This window comes from Cervus elaphus, chromosome 20 (assembly GCF_910594005.1).
Source record: "Cervus elaphus chromosome 20, mCerEla1.1, whole genome shotgun sequence".
In the NCBI taxonomy this organism is placed as follows: domain Eukaryota; kingdom Metazoa; phylum Chordata; class Mammalia; order Artiodactyla; family Cervidae; genus Cervus; species Cervus elaphus.
This window is the reverse complement of record NC_057834.1, coordinates 58,653,875-58,678,878: the sequence shown is the minus strand read 5'-3', so window position 1 is coordinate 58,678,878 and position 25,004 is coordinate 58,653,875. Positions and strand designations below refer to the sequence as shown.

The 25,004-nt window shown below is 37.7% G+C and overlaps 1 protein-coding gene across 1 annotated transcript in view; it reads right to left on the bottom strand.

Moving 5' to 3' along the window:
• Window positions 1-25,004, bottom strand: part of LOC122676747 — a 173,904-nt gene that overhangs the window by 106,241 nt on the left and 42,659 nt on the right. Inside the window, exons 3-5 of the mRNA XM_043876332.1 lie at window positions 8,364-8,500; window positions 7,428-7,535; window positions 1,141-1,307 (exon numbers count right to left, since the gene is read on the bottom strand). Of these exons, the coding sequence (XP_043732267.1) occupies window positions 1,141-1,307; window positions 7,428-7,535; window positions 8,364-8,500 (412 nt within the window). The remainder of the gene's footprint in view (window positions 1-1,140; window positions 1,308-7,427; window positions 7,536-8,363; window positions 8,501-25,004) is intronic.

Sequence of the window (25,004 nt, the reverse complement as noted above, 5' to 3'; positions counted from 1 at the left end):
CTCCAGCTGCACAGGTATGCGCCCACCCTAAATGTCCTCCTTGTACATGTATGTGTGGCTCAAGCCCCTCACATCCTCTGGTCTTTACTCAGAAGGTGTCTTTCCAGGAAGGCCTTCCAGTCACTCAACTATCTACTCTCCTTTCCTGCTTCATTTTTCCCCACAACCCTATTACTACCATATGCCATGCTGCAAAGGGTTATTGTCTGTCTCGCAGTGAAAGAGTGTTGAGCTCCCTACAGATAGGACTTTCGGTCTCTTCTAGAACAGAGCGTGGTACATGCAACTCAATAATTATTTATTGAATGAATATATCCTCATTTTTAAGGTGAGAGGATTCAGCACAGAGAGGTTAAGCAAATGGTGAAGCCATAATTTGTACTCAAGCAGTCTGAGTCCATGATCCTAACTGCTATCCTAACCGATAAGAATTAAGAAGTTTGGTGGCGTGGAAGGTACTCAGGATTACTAAAAAAGAAGGGAGTTGTACAGGGAATGTCATGCTTGATGGTCTGTTAGGATCAGCTACAGAGAATGACCAAAGTGAAACTGGACAGTACTAACAGAGAAAAAAAGGTCATTGTTATTTTGCACTCCTACTTCCCTCCCCAAAAAAGAACTTACATTCTTCTCTTCCTTTTTCTGAATCAAGTGACTATAATTGATCTGGAATAGATGATTACTATAACCAGAAATTATTCACAAGGAATACCAGAACAGAAGTAACATGAGCCAAATCAAACTTCTGACACTAGGAAAAAATGGGGAGCAAAACAGTATCATTCAATCTCCTTGGTGGTCTGAAGATTAGGAAAGAGGTTTTAAAAACAGTTGCAAGTTACTGATATACCAGCTATATAGAAACCCAGCAACAGATGGAGTCACTAAGGTGGAGTGGGTTGTGTGCAGGGAGAGGAAAGGAATGGTCAAGGTCAATACTTATAGAAAACAAGCTTATAGAAAACAATACTTATAGAAACAATCCTGAGAAAGAGAAGCCAGAAAAACAAACTGTAAAAAGGAAAATGTGTTTTCTATTCACTCAGTTTTAAATGTATTTTTTATTTAAATTTTTTTCAATTGTAATATATTTTCAGATCTAATAAATCTGATGTAAGGCCATCATAGAAACAAACTCACCTCATAGAGAGTGGTATCAGACCCGCATACGGTATAACAGTCAGAAGACTAGGAATGTAGCCTTTGTAAAAGCCTGTAATCCTTTCAAGCTTCCAGATCGTCCTGGCATAGTCCAATAGCCCAGCGTACTGTCCAGTTTTACTTACAGCCAAATTAGTTTTTAAAACCTGAATGTAAAAGAATGTTATAGGGTCATTGATCAGTTACCCAACCCAGGGCAATCCTATAAAGTGTGAGTTACAGAATTAAAAAGAGAAAAGAATCTTAGGTCAAACTAAATTTTCAATGACAGTATACCTGCTATCATTTCCTACTTACTCTTGGAATATTTTACTTTTGCATACTACTATGTAACAGTTCATGGGTTCACAAAGAGTTGGACACAACTGAGCAACTGAGCACACACACATACACACACATGTTACAAATACAGTGCTTAAATACAAATACAGTGCTTTTACCAGATTCCTGAACTTAACTTTGCAGGAAGATAAAGTATCTGAATCCAGCTGTTCTTCTTTCTGTCTAAATTACATACTAGTGTAGCCACAGCTATTGCACTGTAAGTCAGATAAGGAACCCAAAATAGAATATAATTGGTCCAACTGCTATGGAAAACAAGTTGGAGGTTCCTCAAAAAATTAAAAGTAGATCTACCCTATGACCCAACAATTCCTCTTCTGCTTATAATACGCAAAAGAAATGAAAACAGGATTTCAAAGAGATGCATGCACTACTATGTTTATACGTTTAGCACTATTCTGTAGCACTATTCACAATAGCCAAGATATGGAAATAAGCTTAATGCTTGTCAACAGATGTACATACGACAGATGCATATATAACAGCTATATATACACATATATGTATATACTATAATAGAATGTTATTCAGCCATGAAAAAGGAGAACATCCTGCCATATTTAGGCCACCTCATGCGAAGAGTTGACTCATTGGAAAAGACCCTGATGCTGAGAGGGATTGGGGGCAGGAGGAGAAGGGAATGACAGAGGATGAGATGGCTGGATGGCATCACCAACTCGATGGGCATGAGTTTGAGTAAACTCTGGGAGTTGGTGATGGACAGGGAGGCCTGGCATGCCGTGATTCATGGGGTTGCAAAGAGTCGGACACGACTGAGTGACTGAACTGACTGAACTGAAGTGAAATAAATCAGACAGAGGAAGACAAGTACAGCACAGTATCATTTATGTTTAATCTAAAAAGCCAAACTTGCAAAAACAGAGTAATATGGTGGTTACCAGGGCATAAGAGGTGGGGCAGGTCAGATAGATGCAATTTAAGGGTAGAAACTTGCAACAAGTAATAATTAAGCTCTAGAGATCTAACACACAGTATAGTGAATACAGACAACAATCTTGTACTATAATCAACCATCTTGCTGAGAGACTAGAACTTATTTATTCCAACCACTAAAAAGAAAGAATAACTATAAGTGTGATTGTAGTGCTAAATATTGCTATAATATATAAATGTATCAAATTAACTGTTGAACCCCTTAAATTTACATAATATTATATGTCCAATATGTTCAAAAAAGAAACCTAAAAGAAAAATGAAGCTCCTATAACCTCCATCTCCAACATAAGTGTCCTAGCAAACTGATATTAGGATTTCACAAACATCAACACATGTATACATATACACACAACTTGTGAATGGCAATAGGTTTTTTAAACCATATATATATAAATATGTAAGAGCATACACACAAATAGCAACACAAACAAATACCCAAAAAATGGAAAATAAAAGACTAAGGAACTTATCCAGATGAAAGGATGTTAAAGAGACCTGACACATGATCTGAATTGGATCTGGAAAAAGAAATTACTATAAAGACAATTATTAGAACAATTAACAATTAATTACATTTCAATAAGGACTGTGGATTAGATAACAGTATTGTACTGCTGATAAATTTCCTGATTTTGATAATATATAAAAGAAAGTTCTTTGTTCTAAGGAAATTCACACTGAAATTTTTAAAGGTAAAGGGACACACGTTTCCAACTTGCTCTGTCTCTACACAAACACACACATACGCACACACACACACCTGTATGGAGAGAGGCAAAATGTTTATTGGAAATTTGTGTAGAGTATCCAGGGTTTCCTTGGAGTAATGGAAAACACAGAAAACTCTGCTGACACTGAAGTTTAGCATGAAAGAATAAGCCATGTTTCTTTACCAAGTATGTGGGCCTTAATTGTTATACTATTTATTCATTTTTCACTGAGAAATGCTATGGTAGAAATGTATTTGCAGGAATCTCCTTATCTCCTACTATATCAGTTGCTTCTTTACTGTGCACACATAAAGCTACACAATCTGAAGGACATACTGCTTATCCTAGATTATATAAAAATACTGCCAGATAAACACACAGGTCAATTCATACTTTGAAGAGAAAATAATCTTAAAATTCAAAAACCACATGGAAAATCTGTATTGTTTTTAAAAATTGGATATTTCTTTCTTATAAAGGAGTAAAGAAGTATCATCATGACAGAAAAATATATTCTGAATATATTTAAATTTTGTACATCTGCTCTGACTCATAGCTCTAAAATTAATCACCTTCCTGATTAATCCAGGGTCTCTGGGTGTTCCTTGCATTCATTAACTTGAGATTTAGAAAAAATAAATAATAGCAAAACAAATTGGAGACTTTAAAACAAAAATAATTTAAATCCTCAGAGGAATTCAACAGTATATTTCATCTAGGAGGACAGTTCAATATTTGCAAATCAATCAATGTCACACATTACATGAACATTGAAGGATAAAAATCATGTGATCATCTCAAGATGCAGAAAAAACTTTTGATAAAATTCAACATTCACTTATGATAAAACTCCCAAGAAAGTGGGCATAGAGGGAAAAGTGAAAGTGAAAGTGAAGTCGCTCAGTCGTGTCCAACTCTGCGACCCTGTGGACTGGAACCTACCAGGCTCCTCCGTCCATGGGATTCTCCAGGCAAGAACACTGGAGTGGGTTGCCATTTCCTTCTCCAGGGGATCTTCCCAACCCAGGAATCAATCCCGGGTCTCCTGCATTGCAGGCAGATGCTTTAATCTCTGAACCACCAGGGAAAATATAGAGGGAATATACCTCAATATAATAATGGCCATAAAGACAAACTTACTGCCAACATCATACTCAATGGTGAAAAGCTAAGATAAGGAACAAGAAAAAGATGCTCACTAAACCACTTTCATTAGACATAGTATTGGAAGTCCTAGCTACAGTAGTCAGACAAGAATAAGAAAATGGATTTAAATTGGAAAGAAGTAAAACTGTCATTGTTTGCAGGTGAGATGATACTATATAGAAAATACTAAAAAGCTGACACCAAAGAAACTATTCAAACTCATAAATGAATTCGGTAAAGTTACAGAACACAAAATTAACATCTAGGGCTTTCCTGGTGGCCCAGTGGTTAAGAATCCACCTGCCAAAGCAGGGGACAAAGGTTCAATCCCTGGTTTGAGAAGATTCCACATGCTATGGGGCAACTAAGCCCATGTGCCACAACTGCTGAGCCCATGCTCTAAAGCCCACAAGCTACAACTACTGAAGCCTGCATGCTATAACTACTGAAGCCCATATACCCTAGATCCCATGCTCTGCAACAAGAAAAGCCACTGCAATGAGAAGCCTGCACTCCGCAACTACTGAGTAGCCCCAGTCACTGCAGCTAGTGAAAGCCTATGCACAGCAACAAAGACCCAGTGCATTCAAAAATTAATAAATTTTTTAAAATTGACATGTGGAAACATCATTGTTGGTATTTCTTCACATAGACAATAAACTAATAGAAAGAGAAAATTAGAAAACAACCCCATTTAAAATTGCATCAAAAAGAATAAAATACCTAGGAATAAATCTAACCAAAAAGATAAAAGACTTGTACCAGAAAACTGTAAGACACTGATGAAAGAAACTGAAGACAACACAAACAGATGGGAAGATAACTATGCTCATGGATTAGGAGAATTAATATGACTATATTACCCAAGGCAATCTACAGATTTGGTGTAAGATCTATCAAAATACCAATGGCATTTTTCACAGAACTAGAGCAAATAATTTTAAAATTTGCATGGGAACACAAAATACCACAAATAGCCAAAACAATCTTGAGAAAGAAGAAGAAAGCTAGAGGTAACATACCCCTTGGTTTCAAACTATACTACAAAGCTACAGCAATCAAAACAGTATGATGCTGGACCCAAAACAGACACATAAATCAACAGAAGAGAATAGAGAGCCAAGAAATGAACCCATATTTATATGGCTAATTGTAAATAATGCCAGAGGAGGCAAAATGTTGGAGGTACAATGGAGAAAAGACAGCCTTCTCAATAAATGGTGCTGGGAAGACTGGATAGTTATATGCAAAAGAGTCAACCCAGACTACTTTCTCACATCATTTACAAAAATAAGCTCCAAATGGATTAAAGATTTAAATTTAAGACTTGAAACTATAAAACTCCTAGAAGAAAATATAGGCAGTGTACCCTTGACATCAGTCTTAGCAATACTTTTTGTATGTCTCCTCAGGCGAAGGGAAACAAAAGCAAAAATAAACAGATGAAATTACATTCAATCAAAGGGCTTTTTCACAACAAAGGAAGCTATCAAGAAAACAAAAAGGCAGCCTACTGAATGGGAGAAGATATTTGCAAATGATACATCTGATAAGGGGTTGATATCCAAAATATACAAAGAACTCATATAATTCAACATCAAACTCCCCACCAAAAAATGGACAGAAGACCTAAGTAGACATTTTTCCAAAGAAGACATACAGATGACCAAGAAACATGAAAGGATGCTCAATATCACAAATCATCAGAGAAATGAAAATCAAAACTATAATGAGATATCACCTCACACCTATCAGAATGGCTATCATCAAGAGACATCAAATAACAAGTGTTGGCAAGGATGTGAAGAAAGCGAACCCTTGAGCACTGTTGGTGGGAATATAAATTGGTGCAGCCACTATGGAAAACAGTACGGAAGTTCTTCAAAGAAACCTAAAGATAGAACTACCATACAATCCAGCAACACCACTTTTGGGTGTTTTTCTGAAGAGAGAAAAAACCCTAATTTGAAAAGATATATACACCCCTATATTCATTGCAGCATTATTTACAATAGCCAATATATGGAAGCGACCAAAGTGTCCATCAATAAATCAATGGATAAAGAAGACATCATACATATACACAGAGGGATAAAAAGGAAAGCAAAATCCAAAATTATTTAATAGTAGAAGATTTCCCAGAGCCAGAGAAAGCTAATTAAAAAGATCTGAAATTAACCGATGAAAGAAAAGGGCCAGAATCTACACATTTCATGATAAAATTTCAGGAAAACAAGAATTAAAAGAAACTCTTAAGAGTTTCCAGATTATTTAATAAGAGTAATGTAAAGTGGTTGGATGTAAGTTTAACTTAAAAATTCAGGAGTTTTCATATATACCAGCAATAAGCATTAGCAAAATCTAATGAAATACATTAATAGCAACAAATACCACAATGTATCTAGTAATATAAAAGCCTCAAATGCATAAGACCTATATAAGAAAATTATAAATTTTATCAAATAATACAAGAAAAGATCTAAATGGAAAGGAAGACATACCTCATTCTTGGGCAAAAAAGAAATTCAATATTATAATTGTCATTTCTTCCCCAAATTCACTAAGTACAACTAAGAGTCAAAATCCCAAATTGGTTTGCTTTGGTTTTTTTAAGAAACTTGGCAAGCCAATTCTAATGTTCATATGGAAGGGAAAATGCAGGAAAATAACAACAACAAAATGTCCCATTGGCAGATGAATGGATAAAGAACATGTGGTATGTGTGTGTATGTGTGTGTATATATACATATATATATATATATTCATACATGCAACAGAATGTTACTTAGCTACCAAAAAGAATTAAATAATGCCATTTGCAACAATATGGATGGACCTAGATATTATCACACTAAGCAAAGTCAGAAAGACAAATACTATATCACTTATATAAGTAAATATAAGTGATATTTATATTTTAGTAAAATAAAACATGATACAAATCAAATCAACAGAAATGCCAGCTTAGATATCACAGCTCTGGTAACACTGCCCTAGCAACAGATTTTCTCTACTCAATAGCTACTAATAACAAGAGGATTCTGGCTCACTTGAAAAAAAATTAGCCATAATTTTCATCAAGGATAACAAATCTTTTTCAATAGCACTTACCTCTAACCGGTAGATAAAAGACTGAGAAGTGGCACCAGCCAAAGAAGCAGAAGCAAATTTCTCAAGTGTTCCTAATTTGGCTCCTTCAGAAGAAAGATACTCCTTATACTGAATTAACAAGAGTTCAAAGGTATGTTAGCATTGAAAAAGTTCAAAGAGGCATGCAAGTCATTCAATATCAGTGGATACCTAGGCATTTAATTTATAGTTAAAAACTATAATCCACATTTTTGTGCTGCTTAGCCACTCAGTCAAGTCCAACTGCGATTCCATGGACTGTAGCCCACCAGGCTCTTCTATCCATGAGATTTCCCAGGCAAGAATACTGGAGTGGGTTGCCATATCCTTTTCCAGGGGATCTTCCTGACCCAGGGATTGAACCTGTGTCTCTAGAATTACCTAATACCTAAATATAGTCATATATATTAGATAGGAGGCCTCAATCTTAACAGTAGAGACTTCATCTTGTACCTCAGTTTGCTTAGAATAAGACATACAGCAAATAAGGTATATAGCAAACATTCAACAAGTGTTGATTATGATAAGCAATAAATATAAAGAAAATGGAAAACTTTGAGATGGAAACAACTGAGAACCTTATGCAATATGTTTTGATGGCAACCATGTTATATTATAATGAAGCAACATGACATGACAAACAAACCCAGTATTCTTGCCTGGAGAATCCCATGGAGAGAGGAGCCTGGCAGGCTACAGTCCATGGGGTCACAAAGAGTTGGACATGACTGAAGCAACTTAACACACACACATACACAATTATAATAATAACATAATTATATAACTTAATAGTAATGTTCCAACACAGATATTAACAACTACTTCCCTTTGTTTTGTAATAACCCCAACCGATTTTTTAAAAAGTAAAACTGAATAATATTCCCTTGTTAATAAATGTCATAGGCAGTATGGTTTTACCTGTTCATAAGACCAGATCTTAACAGCTATTTCAGGAGCAAGCTGGAGAATATTCGTACGATTTCCTCTCCACCCTCTTTCATCATCTCTATTAAATGGCTCATTATCTTCACATTCTTTGTTTCTAAACTCTGAGCCTTGAAAAGGAAAGGAAGAATTTTGAAAATTGTAGTACAATTTGAAGAACTTTGAAAACCACATATTGTAATTGGCAGGACAGAGTTGAAGTTCCTAAAATATGGAAGGTCTCTCCTGTTGGGGAAACAGCAGCTGTTCAGGTGATTAGACAGCTTTGGAGGCATGTTTATTTTAATCCCTGCACTGTAGCTTAAGAAGAGGACACCTTACACATGGGACACAAGATCATGCTGCAGACATGGTTGCTTTGTTGCCCCCTTCTCAGAGGAATGAACAAATGACTCTCTCATCAGGAAGAGTGAAATCAGGTGTACATTTCAAGAGACGTGTCAGAAAAGCAACATTTCTGAAAAGTTAAGGCCACGGAAACTCAGAGAACTTACTGCTAACAAGTAGCTATGAGGCCTTTAACAAGGGTGATCAGCATGATCAGTGAAAGCAGAGAAAAAAGAGCAGAATCCAACTAACTCTGTGGCCAAGATCTGAAACCTTTCTCCAGGGCATGTGTTATAAAAGAGATATACACTTTAGTCTTAAGACAGTATCAGAGAATGTGCTCTGGACATTGACTATACTGCATTAACATAAGAAAAATTAAACCCAGAACAATATGACTCAACATGTGAGTGAAGATAACAGGAAAAATAAAAGATAAATTCAACAAATATATAGTCCAGTAAAAGAAGCTATAAAAGTGATTTAAAAATAAGAGGTATTAAAGAGCTATGTGTCTGTTTTTAAGGAGACTGGCAGCAGTCTGATGGCTGTAGTAGGATAGTTGGATTCCTAGTAAATGTGGAGGGGATCAGCAGGCTCATTGTAAAACATTTATGAAGAGAAAAGGAGGGAAAACTGACCAAAAATGGGGAAAAAACAAGAATGAGTATGAAGATAATTACCAACTCTCTACTGAGCAGAAAAAGACACAAACTCAGAATGATACTTGTATTTTACAGCCATAGTAATAAATAGATTTACTTTAATTTGTGCAATAAATCTACAAAAAAGAGTTGAAATTCAGTCAACATATAACATAAGGAAATCTTTCTGAACTGGCTGTACACAGTCACTGAGCTAAGCCCTTGCATACCCACTCTCTCCTACACCAGCCACTCTAGCTCCAGGGAGTCCCAGGTAGACGCCACTTTAAATGGGTGCCTGCCTAGGTGACCATTAATCAGTCTACCTACGTGCCTTCCTACCAGCCAACTGCCCTCTTGCATCATCCCTTGGCCTCTCTGTTCAGAGCATTAGTAAGATAAAAATACAGTTGACAATATCCATTAGAGTATTTAGATCCTTTTGGAAATTTTGGTGCATCAATTATTGTCTCTCTTGCCAGCAAGAACTTTTATAAAATAATATGATCTGATGTTTGGGAGGATACAGGAAAACAGGTAGTTTCATACAGTACTAGGAAAAGTAATGTATGATAAATGTGATTACATATCAAAAGCCTTATAGAGTAACCATTATAGTCAACAAAAGAATCCAAAATGCAGTACTTGGATGCAATCTCAAAAACAATAGAATGATCTCTGTTCGTTTCCAAGGCAAACCATTCAACGTGAGGGTAATCCAAGTCTATGCCCCAACCAGTAACACTGAAGAAGCTGAAGTTGAATGGTTCTATGAAGACCTACAAGACCTTTTAGAACTAAGACCCAAAAAAAGATGTCCTTTTCATTATAGGGGATTGGAATACAAAAGTAGGAATTCAAGAAACACCTGGAGGACCAGGCAAATTTGGCCTTGGAATACAGAATGAAACAGGGCAAAGGCTAATAGAGTTTTGCCAAGAGAACACACTTGTCATAGCAAACACCCCCTTCCAACAACACAAGAGAAGACACTACACATGGACTTCACTAGAAGGCCAACACCAAAATCAGATTGATTATATTCTTTGCAGCCAAAGATGGAGAAGCTCTATACAGTCAGCAAAAACAAGACCAGGAGTGGACTGTGGCTCAGATCATGAACTCCTTATTGCCAAATTCAGACTTAAGTTGAAGAAAGTAGGGAAAACCACTAGACCATTCAGGTATGACCTAAATCAAATCCCTTATGATTGTACAGTGGAAGTAAGAAATAGATATAAGGGACTAGATCTGATAGACAAAGTGCCTGATGAACTATGGACAGAGGTTCGTGACATTGTACAGGAAACAGGGATCAAGACCATCCCCAAGAAAAAGAAATGCAAAAAAGCAAAATGGCTGTCTGAGGAGGCCTTACAAATAGCTGTGAAAAGAAGAGAAGAGAAAAGCAAAGGAGAAAGGGAAAGATATATCCATTTGAATGCAGAGTTCCAAAGAATAGCCAAAGGAGAAATAAGAAAGCCTTCCTCAGCGATCAGTGCAAAGAAATAGAAGAAAACAATAGAATGGGATAGACTAGAGATCTCTTCAAGAAAATTAGAGATACCAAGGGAACATTTCATGCAAAGATGGGCTCAATAAAGGACAGAAATGGTATGGACCTAACAGAAGCAGAAAATATTAAAAGGAGGTGGCAAGAATACACAGAAGAGCTGTACAAAAAAGATCTTCACGACCCAGATAAGCATGATGGTGTGATCACTCACCTAGAGCCAGACATCCTGAAATTTGAAGTTAAGTGGGCCTTAGGAAGCATCACTCTGAACAAAGCTAGTGGAGGTGATGGAATTCCAGGTGAGCTATTTTGAATCCTAAAAATTGATGCTGTGAAAGTGCTGCACTCAATATGTCAGCAAATTTGGAAAACTCAGCAGTGGCCACAGGACCGGAAAAGGTCAGTTTTCATTCCAATCCCAAAGAAAGGCAATGCCAAAGAATGCTCAAACTACCACACAATTGCACTCATCTCACACGCTAGTAATGCTCAAAATTCTCCAAGCCAGGCTTCAGCAATACGTGAACCATGAACTTCCAGATGTTCAAGCTGGTTTTAGAAAAGGCAGAGGAACCAGAGATCAAATTGCCAACATCTGCTGGATCATTGAAAAAGCAAGAGAGTTCCAGAAACACATCTATCTCTGCTTTATTGACTACACCAAAGCCTTTGACTGTGTGGATCACAATAAACTGTGGAAAATTCTTAAAGAGATGTGAATGCCAGACCACCTGACCTGCCTCCTGAGAAATCTGTATGCAGGTTAGGAAGCAACAGTTAGAACCGGAGATGGAACAACAGACTGGTTCCAAATAGGAAAAGGAGTATGTCAAGGTTGTATATTGTCACCCTGTTCATTTAACTTCTATGCAGAGTACATCATGAGAAACGGTGGGCTGGAAGAAGCACAAGCTGGAATCAAGATTGCCAGGAGAAATATCAATAACCTCAGATATGCAGATGACACCACCCTTATGGCAGAAAGTAAAGCAGAACTAAAGAGCCTCTTGATGAAAGTGAGAGCGAAAAAGTTGGCTTAAAGCTCAACATTCAGAAAACTAAAATCATGGCATCCAGTCCCATCACTTCACGGCAAATAGACGGGGAAACAGTGGCAGACTTTATTTTTTGGGGCTCCAAAATCACTGTAGATGGTGACTGCAGCCATGAAATCAAAAGACGCTTACTCCTTGGAAGGAAAGTTATGACCAACCTAGACAGCATATTAAAAAGCAGAGACATTACTTTGCCAACAAAGGTCCGTCTAGTCAAGGCTATGGTTTTTCCAGTAGTCATGTATGGATGTGAGAGTTGGACTATAAAGAAAGCTTAGCACTGAAGAATTGATGATTTTTTAACTGTGGTGTTGGAGAAGACTCTTGAGAGTCCCTTGGACTGCAAGGAGATCCAACCAGTCCATCCTAAAGGAGATCAGTCCTGAGTGTTCATTGGAAGGACTGATGTTGAAGCTGAAACTCCAATACTTTGGCCACCTGATGTGAAGAGCTGACTCATTTGAAAAGACCCTGATGCTGGGAAAGATTGAGGGCAGGAGGAGAAGGGGATGACAGAGGATGAGATGGTTGGATGGCATCACCAACTCAATGGACACGAGTTTGGGTAAACTCCAGGAATTGGTGATGGACAGGGAGGCTTGGCGTGCTACGGTTCATGGGGTCAGCAAAGAGTCGGAGATGACTGAGGAACTGAACTGAACTGAACTGAACTGATGTATAGAATTCCACTTGCAGTAATGGCAAGCTGGGTAATAAGGAAGGAATGAACCTCCAAGTAAGGATAACTGAAAAAGCCAATGGCATATTTATTTCTTAAAGTTTCTTAAATGTATCCATGAGCTAACAAGACAGAGACTACTCCAAGGCCAGTATCTAGGAGAGAAGAAGAAAATCCAGAAAGGTAGGATTAGCACTCAAGTATATTTCTCGACCCAGAAAAAAACAGTTATAAAGTTAACTCATTGTTTTGTTGCCTCGCTAGGTTAACAGAAAACAAAAGACAAAGCTCAGGGTTCACTGAAGGTACAGGTCTCTGAAGAACCATCTCCACTTTAAACTGGGACTTTGCAGGTCTGTCCCCTCATGGGAAGGGTAAACCGGAAGAAACCAGCCTCTGCAAGGACTTACAGCATGGCTTTGTATCAGCTGGGTGGTTCTGGGAACTTAAAGACTCAAATCTGAATTAAATAATGTGATCCCAGATTGATAGTCCTCCCAAGCACCTAACAGAAGCAAATAAAAATAAATGTAGTCTGAAGTTGGATATCATCATCATAGTTCCTCAAGTTATTACTCCAAGTGATATTTTAAAAACAACATCAAAAACTAATGGAAGGGGAAAAAAGTAGAATAACTTTAAAAAATATAACTGAAGGCAAGAAAGGAAATAATAAAATCTTAGAACATGCAGGACAAATAGAAAGCATAAAATAAGATGGCAGTTTTGAACAAAATACCAGTAAGTACACCAACTGTTCAGTGAAATAAGTCTTCCAGTTTAAAATATAACAAAATCCAGGAAATTCCCTGTCAGTCCTGTGGTAAGGACTCTGTGATTTCACTGCCGAGGGCCTGGTTCAATCCACAGTAGAAGAACTAAGATCCTGCAAGCGATGCTGGCAAGCCAAGCAAATGAAAAATATATAAAATAAAATAAAAACCACCTATATGTCATTTACCTGTGACTTATCTAAAGCATACAAATGCTGAAAGCCTGAAAGTAAAAGAATTACAATGGATATATAACACAAATCCCAAGCAAGAGTAGGGAGTGCATCTATATTAATGTCAGACAAAATAGAACTAAAGGCATTTACAGAGACAAAGAAGATCACCTCACAGTGACAAAAGGTTCAATTCACCAAGAGTATTGTAATTTTCAGCATCAGTGTATATAATGGAAAAGTGACAGTGCTACAAGCAGAGCAGGGCTAGACTGGGAAGGGTTGCTGCCCCTGGTCCTCGATCTCAGCCTCCCAGAGAGGAGAGGCGGAGAGTGTGGAGCGCAGAAGCTTAAACCTGCCCTGCATAGAAGAGTGAAGCTGATAGCAGAAGCAATGAGACTACAAAAAAAAGTGTGGAGTTTTCAAGAGGCTGATTCACAGGGACTTATTTCTTGTGGTCATTCCTTGATTTTCTTGGTGACATAAAGACAATGTAAATAAACAGATGTATAAATTCCTTTTTTAACAGAAATTCTGATTTGCTAAGTGAGTAGATTTTAAAACTCATCAGAAGAAAAAATGTAACTATATATGGTGATGGATGTTAACTAGATTTATTGTGGTGATCATTTGCAATGCATACCTACATTGAATCATTATATTGTACACATAAAACCAATATAATAAGTCAATTATATCTCAATTTGTAAAAAAAGACAAAATCTGTGGGAGAAGCATAGCTAGAAAACACAACTGCAGAAGAAATCTATACAAGCTACCTAAAATATCCATTCTTCATTTTTAATATAAAAGAACAATAAAAGGTCATAATATATCTGAAGTAGGAAAGGCAGCATAGAACCCAAAACTAAGGTAAACAGAATAATTAAGTCCACAGAAAACAGTGACAATTTAGGAAACTACAGTTAACTAAAACTAAACAACATAAAGAACCCTGTAATGTCCTCAGAAAGAATCAAGATGATATTGAATTCATTTTAAGAAATACCAAACAAGAAAAAGATACTATGAAAAAAGAACAATCAAAAAGATAAAAAGAACTCTCAGAAATTTAAACTGTGATTACTAAAATAAGAAGTTCAATAGAAGAGTTAAAAAACGGTACTGAAGAAATGTCCCAGAATGTCGAGTAAAATGCCATAGTAATAAAAATATTTATGAAAAGATAAGATTGCAATGCAGGAGACCCAGGCTCAATCCCTGGGTCAGGAGGATCCTCTGGAGAAGAGAATGACAACCCACACCAGTATTCTTGCCTGGAAAATCCCATGGAGTCTGGCAGGCTACAGTCCATGGCGTCACAAAAAGTCAGACACAACTGAGCAACTAACACACACATACATACACACACACACACACAAGCTGCATCGAGGTCAGTCTGGGAGGTACCACATTCAACCATTCAACCAGAAGAACTACAGAGAGAATTAAGTGAAGAAAACTAAGGAGGAAATAACTAGAATACACTAATGCTGAGGAAAGACCCAAGTTTACAGTTAAGAAGAGCCCACCAAGTGTCAAGCACAATGGGTTGAAAAGAACCTACCTAAACTCACATTGCACAATTTCAGAATACCCCGTACAGTACTTAGTTGCTCAGGCATGTCCAACTCTTTCAGATCCTTTGGACTGTAGCCCACCAGGCTCCTCTATCCATGGGATTTTTCAGGCAAAAATACTGGAGTCAGTTGCCATTTCCTCCTCCAGGAGATCTTCCCCACCCAGGAATCTAACCTGTGTCTCCTATGTCTTCTGCATTGCAGGCAGATTCTTTACATGCTGAGCCATTGGGAAAGGCCAAGGTAGAGGCATGACTAAATGCTTCCAGAGAGTAAAACCAGGTAATCAACAAAATATCAAAATGGCATCAGACTTTTCAGAAGTAATACTGAATGCTAGAAAATAATAGCATAATGCCTTAAGAAGTTCTAAGGGAAAGCATTTTTGACCTTGATGTCCATATTCTGCCAAACTGCCAATCAAGGAGAAAAGAAAAATAAAATAATTTTAGACACATAAGATACTGACTTTCAGTAAAAGTGGTAGAATGACCTCACATGTTTATTTCCTCATCCTCCCAAAACCACACAAAAACGATAGTAAAGTGACAAAGAAGGCAATCTAGGGCACCCATCAATCCCAATTTGCCCAAAAGCTGTCCCTCCATGATTATTAAGCACCCCTTTCTTTTTTAAAAGTGTCTTGGCTCAAATGAAAATTATATGGTCACCTCATTACTAATCTGCAGGGGAAAAGGGTACGAGTGGTTTCATCCGATTTGGGGGAGGTAGAAAGCAAATGGAAAAGTGATAACTAATTTAGCAAAGTAAAAGTTATAACTTAAGGGTCTGATGAGGGGAAAGCACATAGAAGTAAATTTTCCGTTAAAAATCCATGAGGTTTTATTCTCTGGAGGAAGCAGAGAGGATCTTAACTCAAGAATACAGAATTCAAGAATTCAGTGAGGCATAGGACTAAAAACAGATGAATTAAGTGAGTAAATATACACAGTAGGCCTCCTGTCCCTTCCCCCTGCTTTGAACTCAGAATACCAGCTGCCAGACATGCTCCCTTGCTTTGTATATTTCTATAAAAAGTTAGAAACAGATTTATTCCGTGGTGACCCAAAAAAGCTAAAAGGAGACAGTGACTGAATGTTGTTATAGGTCCATCATTTCTGCCTTGAATAGAGCAATGAAGAAGGTGGACACCCTTCTCACCTGGTTTCAGTTGAACAGTCATAACCAGAGACTTGGCCATGAGGCTCAGGCAATTTCTTCATTGCCTGCATCAATTTGAAAGGGACCTGAAACTTCAGAAAACTGAAGAATTCCAGCTGCAGGGCCCTGCATTCGATAAGGAATAAAGAGGGAGTGCAACCCTGACCGCTTTCTGTCTCTTGTCACAATTTCTAGTCCAGGGAGAGAATCAAGAGTATTGTGTGGCCTTCCCTTCCCAGGCTCCACCAAAAAAACAAAAGATTTTCCTAATTTTTGCCCTCTCTAGAATACTAGTACTAGGTTGTATTTAATTATTTATTTGCAGACCTGTCTCCATCACAAAACTCCAAAATGCAAGTGAATGAGAATGCTATATCACTTGGTTGTTGCACCCTCAAGGTGAGTTGAGTGTCTGGGAACTTAATGAATAACTGAGTCTAGATTACTGGCAATGAAGCAATTTGCACACGACAAAATCAAGAAGTATTATTAAGACTTCTGAAATCCTTCTTTTTAAAAGCATCAAACATTATTCACATTACTCAAAAACAAGTACATGAACTATGCAACACACCTGCATGAGGGTTTTCAGACGCCCTAATGGCACTGTACATGTTTGAGCACAAGTACCTGCTATGCCCCCAGCCAACAGATATTTCCATAGGTGGCCAGATTTTCTCTTTTCATCAATTAAATTATGAAAAGTCCATCTATCTCCCATGTCAATTCCCTATCAAAACAAATTTTACATAACATTATAGTTAGCTGATCTCAAATGGAAATGTTATCTCCTAATAAGGTCTAAATTTTTTATATATTTCATCTCCACAGGAAATTAATATCAGCCTTTCCTAAAATTTTGTGTCTTACCAACTAATATAACTTTAAATAACTCATAAGTTAGCTTGAAATACTGTCAATTATAAGTTAACATAATTATATTAAAAATATAAACTGATAATTTTTTGTATCATGCTTAGGATAACCTTTACAATTCAACCATTTAAAAATCTGTATCTCATTTTCAATACAAAATTATTTGTCTAAGATTAAATACAAAAAGAACAATCTGTCAAATTCTAATAAATACTTTTAGCTCTCCTGTGTCTCCTGCATTGCAGGAGGATTCTTTGCGCGCTGAGCCATCGAGGGTGCCCCGTAGTCAAATACAGGCTATTGAAACAGGGGTGAGAATAGTAATTTAAGAGGCAATAATGTATAAGTATCTTCGGTGTTCAAGACTAGTGGATTCTCCTATTATCTTCAGTCACACTCTTCACTTATAACAAGTTCAGTTCAGTCACTCACTCATGTCGTGTTGCCCTAATGGTCCGGGAGCGAGCAACTGAGAATGAAGACAGAACACGAAATCTGGTGAAATGTGTCAGGGGACCTGCAGCCGCCATTGGACTGAGGTGCAGAGTCTACTCTGAGTCCAGCTTTTATTCCTAATTGCAGACTACAAGATTTTTGTATTTTATCTCTCCTAAGACACTACACTGACACAGTCCAGATCTCCTCGTTTTTACCCCAGGCCATTCCCTTTTGGGCTAGTCTCAGAACAATCAGCAAGTGCGTAGGCAGTGTTCATGCCTGATGCCAACCTGGGTGTTCCAAGGTCCATGCTTTCATGATCCCAGTCATACTCCATTCTGGGTTTGGCCTTGGGGTTTGTAACAAGGAGATTATTCTTAGGAAAAACATGAAAGATAATCATTAACACAATTTCTTAATATATGCTGTTTTTCCAGGTGCTATTTCTGTGGAATTTCTCAAGGCTGTGAAAGTACATTATGAGGAATTCCCACTACAGTGTCAGACTCTTTGCGACCCCATGGACTGCACCACACCAGGCTTCCCTGTCCATCACCAACTCCCCGACCTTACTCAAACTCATGTCCATCAAACCAGTGATGCCATCCAACCACCTCATCCTCTACCGTCCCCTTCTCCTCCCACCTTCAATCTTTCCCAGCATCAGGGTCTTTCCCAATGAATCAGTTCTTCGCATCAGGTGGCCAAAGTATTGGAGTTTCATCTTCAGCATAAGTCCTTCCAATGAATATTCAGGGATGATTTTCTTTAGGATAGACTGGTTGGATCTCCTTGCAGTCCAAAGGACTCTCCAGAGTCTTCTCCAACACCACAGTTCAAAAGCATCAATTCTTCGGTGTTCAGCATTCTTTATAGTACAACTCTCACATCCATACATGACCACTGGAAAAACCATAGCCTTGACTAGATGGACCTTTGTTGACAAAGTAATGTCTCTGCTTTTTAATATGCTGTCTAGGTTGGCCATAGCTTTCCTTCCGAGGAGCAAGCATCTTTTAATTTCATGGCTGCAGTCACCATCTGCAGTGATTTTGAAGCTCAAGAAAATAAAGTCTGTCACTGTTTCCACTGTTTCCCCATCTATTTGCCATGAAGTGATGGGACCAGATGCCAAGATCTTAGTTTTCTGAATGTTGAGTTTTAAGCCAACTTTTTCCCTTTCCTCTTTCACTTTCATCAAGAGGCTCTTTAGCTCTTTGCTTTCTGCCATAAGGGTGGTGTCAACTGCATATCTGAGGTTATTGATATTTCTCCTGGCAATCTTGATTCCAGCTTGTGCTTCACCAAGCCCAGCATTTTGCATGATGTACTCTCTATAAGTTAAATAAGCAGGGTGACAACATGCAGCCTTGATGTACTCGTTCTGATTTGCAACCATTCTGTTGTTCATTCACTTCTAACAAAGCAAATATAAAATATATAACAATACATTTAGAAGCACTTTCCTGTGTAATTGATAAAAACCTGGGCCTTCCCATGTAGTGTGCAGAGCAGATAATAAATTCTGTGATATATATATCACAAGTAGGATTTTTTTTGAGGATCTAGAAGTTTGACCACATATGTCATGATTAAGGACCTAGGCTCAGGAGTCAGGTGGGATTCAAATCCCAAATCCCCGAGATCCTAACTGAATGAACCATCTGTGACTTAGTTTCCTCAGATGCAAAGAGGAACAATACTAATACCTAACTGGGTTGAATTATTAAAATTAAGTAACTTAGAGCATATAAAGCACTCAGCATAATGCTTGGCACTAAAAAACACTCAGTGAATGTCAGTTACCAATACTATTAATTGTAAAACAGACTGCTTGAAAGCAATTAGGCCTCCAAGTGCTTGGCTGCACTTAGTCACTAGGAATAATATGACTAGGAAATAGCTCAATATCTATTTAAGAAATAAAAACTGACATTTACAGAGCAAACCCAGTGCTGTATTAAACAGTTATATGTGTCATCTTCAGTTCTCAAAATAACCCTAAGAGAAGTAAGTATTACTATCCCAATTTTACAGTTAAGAAAACTGAGGCCCAGAGAGATTAAACAATTTACTCCCGCTCACCCAGACGGTAAATGGCAGAGCTGGGATTTGAACCGGAGCCGGCACTCTGTCTCCACCCTGCAGAACCGGCTGCTTCCCACCTCTGGGCTGTACAGCTAGAGTTCCAAGCACATCTGTATCCTGAGAAATTACTATAAACCAAACAGTGGACCTGCCCAAGGAACAAACGAAGCGCCCTTTGTTAGCACTATACCCAAAAGGCAGTTCATTGAGTTCATTTTAAATGACTTTAGTAGATTATCACCAACACTATATCAGTTAATTTTCAGAATAGGCACTTTCCATGCCTGTTTGCTGTTTATCTCATTATTAAACAGAAAACCTATCATATATTAGGCATACAATGGGCTTTCCAGGTGACACTACCAATACAGGAGACATAAGAGATGAGGGTTAAATCCCTGAGTGGGAAAGATATCCTGGAGGAGGGCATAGCAACCCATTCCAGTATTCTTGCCTGGAGAATCCCACGGACAGAGGAGCCTGGAAGGCTACGGTCCGTAGAGTCACAAAGAGTCGGACACGACTGAAGTGACTTAGCACGCACATAGGCATACAATAAATGTATTTCTCATTTACTTGAATTTGCTCTAATCATCTCTAAAAGGAAGGCATAGAATGAACACTTCCTAAAGGAAAAAATCTCTTAATGATTACATATTTATTGAAAGAATGTTGGTAACTAGACAGTTTTGTAAGGGTCATATTATGAGTAGAGAAGGTACACTATTACAGCTAAGACAGTAAGATTATTATATCTATCAATAGTAATGTGACCCTACTGATCTTCACCCTTTCTCAGAGACAGGACATATGGATGCATGTATATATTTGACCCTTGAATAACACGGGGGTTAGAGGCACTGATGCCAGGTACAGTCAAAAATCCATGTAGAACTTTACAGTTAGCCCTCCATATCCATTGTCAACCATAGATCATGTAGTATTTTAGTACATATTTACTAGGAAAAAATCTGCATATTAAGTAAATCTGTGAAGTTCAAATCTGCATTGTGCAAGGTTCAACTGTATACATATAATCGTGAGACATAGAAGAATAGTATAGATTTTAGTTTGTAGTTACTAAGCAAGACTTTTAAGATATTTTAAGAAATTTTGAGAACTTTAAGAAATTATGAAGCATAGATTTTTAAGTGCACCAACAGACAAGATCTATGCCGACTCTAGGTATATATGAATATGAAAAAAACTAAAGCTTTGACACTCTTTCAAAAGCTTCTGCTCAAAGTTTATTCATTCATCCAACAAGTATTTATCAGTGAAGTGTTATATAATACAGCAATCTGCAATTCACACTCCCTACTTTTCAGGCAAGAAAATAAGCAACTACAACACAAAATGATGGTGCTGAGTAGGAGTAATCAACTCTTAAGAATGTACTTCATCTCAACAGATGTGTGCCTTTTGCAGGTTGAAACTTTAGTTGAAGTAGATATTACATGTCAACTCAGATTTTTTAGCATCATACAAATTTCTGAGGAAATATCACTTATAATATAGTATAGCATCAGTTTTTTCATCAGCAAAACCTCACTAAATAATTTTCTGGCCCCACAATTTTCTAAAAGTATGTAATGCATTACATTTATACCCATGATTCATAGAATGAGACATACAAATTCTTAAAAAGAGATGACTTACAGTAAAATGGCTCCAGTAATGGGCAATTTCCTCCATAAATCTTGCAGGTTTAAATAAAAAATACTTCCTCCATTCATCCCAATCCACTGTCAGTGACCCATCAGCATCGATGCTATAAATTAATACAAATTACAATTCATATATTCTAAAAAGCATCATCAAAATGACATCTCATACTCTTAAAGTCGGAAAATTTGAGCTGTGTTGAGTTCTGCACATTATTACTTTTGTGATGTAGAAAGTGCATCTCACACCTCTAAATTTTGTTTTATATGGGAATAATTCCTACAAAACAGAGCTATTAGAGTACTAAACAGGATTATATGTACAAAGGCCTTGTAAATTATAAAGAACTAACAAGTTGTCAGTATTACTACATCCCAACCTTCTAGTATTTCTCCTTTAAATATTTCCCCTTCTTCCTATTTGTAACTTCACCTTGTAACTCCTTTAACAATCAGAATGATGGCTGACAATTACCCTTTTTGGTTATGGATCTCAAAAGGCAATTTTCTTTTTTATGGATATAAAATATATAATGTCAAAAATATCATAAGAAATGCAAATATCAATGGAAATAGAATTTTCATTAATATGAGATAATAGTAAACTAATTTTAAGAATTCTCATCAGGGAATTTCTCAGATCTTTGAATGAAATTAAAAATGTGAAGAAAGATAATGAAATATATCGTTTTGAAATGTGAGGTTCCCAAAATTTCAAAGTTACTTGTTTGAGGTAGCACCCTTTCTCATTTTCCTCAGTGATTATTGCTAATTTTCACACATCTCAAGCCACCAAATCAATTTTTGACTCTCACTCTCAAGCCATGTTGTCTCCCATTTCTCCATAAAACATGAGTATTGAAGTGTTCTCATCTTAAAACCTCTTAACCCCACCTTTCCCACAATCACCCCTTAGATCTCTGCCTTTGCAGTAACACTCTCTAAAGAGTTGTCTAGGGACATTCCTGGTGGTCCAGTGGTTAAGACTCTAAGCTTTCAATGCAGGGGGCCCAGGTTCAATCCCTGGCCAAGGAAATTAAGATCCCATAAACTGCACGGTACAGCCAAAAAATGAGAAGGGCACAGCAACCCATTTCAGTATTCTTGCCTGGAGAATCCCATGGACAGAGGAGCCTGGCAGTCTACAGTCCATGGGGTCGCAAAGAGTCAGACACTACTGAAGTGACTTAGGATGCACGCACATACAGCCAAAAAAATATACATAAATAAATTACTTTATAGAGCTACCTACCTTCTGTCTCCAATTTCTCATTCTCTCTTGAACTCACTCCCATCAGGCTCTCACCACTATTACTACACCAGTATTCTCCATGGCACCAAATTAGTGATCCATTCTCTATCCTCATCTTTACCCTATCAGCAGCATATGACAAAGACAGTTGTCTCCTCCTTGAAACATTTTCTTCATCTGGTTTCCAGAAAAGAGTGTTCTCTTAGCCCTCCTCCTTTTTCTCTGGCTGCTCCTTCTCTGTCTCTTTCACTGGTTTGCCCTCATCTCCACTGCCTCTAAACTTTAGAAAACACCAGGACTCAGAGCATTATACTCTCTCCTTGGTTATCTCTTCCAGTCTCATGGCTTCAAATACCATCTATGGGCCTATGACTTCCAAATGTCTCTCTTGAGCTGAACTCCAGATTCCTATTTCAAGTTGCCCATCTAACATTTCTACTTAGATGTCTGGTTAGCATCTGAAACATAACAAAAACAAACCTGAACTCTGATATCTACTCCATCCCAAACGTGCTTTTCTCACAGTTTTACCCCTCTCAATACATGACAATTCCATTCTTTCAGATGCTCAGGCCAAAAATCTAGGCGCCATCCTTGACTATTCTTTTTCTTTTACACCCCACTCACAATTCAGCAGTAAATATTGTGAACATTTCGAAATACATCCAGAATCCAATCACTACTTACCTCCTCCATCTTGGTACAAGCCACCCTCAAATGCTGTCTGTATTATTGCATACCTGTCCTCCCTACTCTCACCCTTGTCCCCCCTATTCTCAACACATCAGCCATAATGATGCTAAAATCTAAAATCATGTCATACCTCTGTCTAAAACCATCTAATGACTTACCAGGGCAAAAGCCAAAGTCCTTGTAATTTCCTGCAAGATCATATGCGATCTGACTCCTGTTTACCTCTTAAAGCTCCTACCACCCTCTTCCTCATTCACTCTATTCCAGACACACTGCTCCCCTCTCAGTGTCCTAACCTTGTCAGATATACTACCTTTCCGGTGACTTTGCTCATGCTACTTCCTTTGCCTAGACTGCTCTTCCCTCAAAGACCATCATGACTCCTTCCTAACTTCTTCAAATCTCTACACAAATGTCACCATCATGGCCTTCCCAATTCACCACATCTAAAACTGCAACTCCCCTATCACTCACATATCCATACTGCTTTCCTCCCTTCTATTGTTTTTCCACTTATCACCATCTAACATAATTTGTTTTTCTACTATTGTCTCCTCTTGGTTATTGTGTGTTCCATAGAGCAGGAATTTCTGCCTGTTTCCTTCACTACTACATCCCTACCATCTACATAAATGTCATGCACTCAGTAAATGAATGAATAAATTTCTCTCTGCCCACTTTTATCCTTACCTTCTATGTTCCTAGACTCAGAGAATTACATGTTGACTCTTACTCAAGGACCCTCTCTCTCTCTCTCTTGAGCTATATTGGTCCTACTCCTTCTCAATCATTAATTTCCTTTCTCTACAATATATCCAACAAATGTCTCTCTTTCTCATGGCTACTTCTCCACAAATCTCTCCTATTCTTCAAAAAATTATAAAAATGCAATGTAAAAAGACTTGCTTAGTCGTCGTCTTCTTCTTATCTAAACTTCCCAAATCAGTAAACCACATTCCTCATACCCACCTCCTCACTTCCCATTCGTTCAGTAGCCCTATGCAATCTGACATAACCCTTTACCACCCACTGAAACTGTTTTCACTGAGAGGCCCAGAAATCTCAAATGAGCAGATCCAAGGAATTTTTTTTTTCAATATTTATGTTGCCAGTCCCTCCTGTTAAATCCGATACTCTCCACCCTTGGTTTTTGTGACAATATTAAGTCAGTCAGAAAACATGTATTGATCTGTTAGTACGTTCCAGACACTGTACTAGGCATTGACTATAAAATGATGGATAATATACTTTGGTCCCAGCTTTACAGTCTATTGGGATTACAGAATATGACAGATGAGCCTCTGTAAAGTTGTAAAAGCAAATACCAGCAAAACCAAAAAAGTTTCAGAGGTCAGAGTCACATCTGAACAGAGACCTAACGAATAAGCAGGGGATATCCAAGTGAAGGAGCTGGAATGGTCTCCCAGACAGAAAGAACAGTTTGTACAAGGGCTGAAGGAATGAGACTCCAGGGTGTTTGTTGCTGTTGTTGCTGCTGTTGTTGTTTAAGACTGAAAGCTCAGTCGGCCTGGAGCACAGAGTGGAAGGAGAGTTCTGGATGACAAGGCTAGAGAGTGGGCCAGACCACGTGGAGCCCTGTAGACCACAGAAAGGAAACAAGGTTCCATCTTAACCCTTGGAATAGTATCGATTTTTAACATGGATATGAAAATTCTAAATGAAGTGATAGCAAAT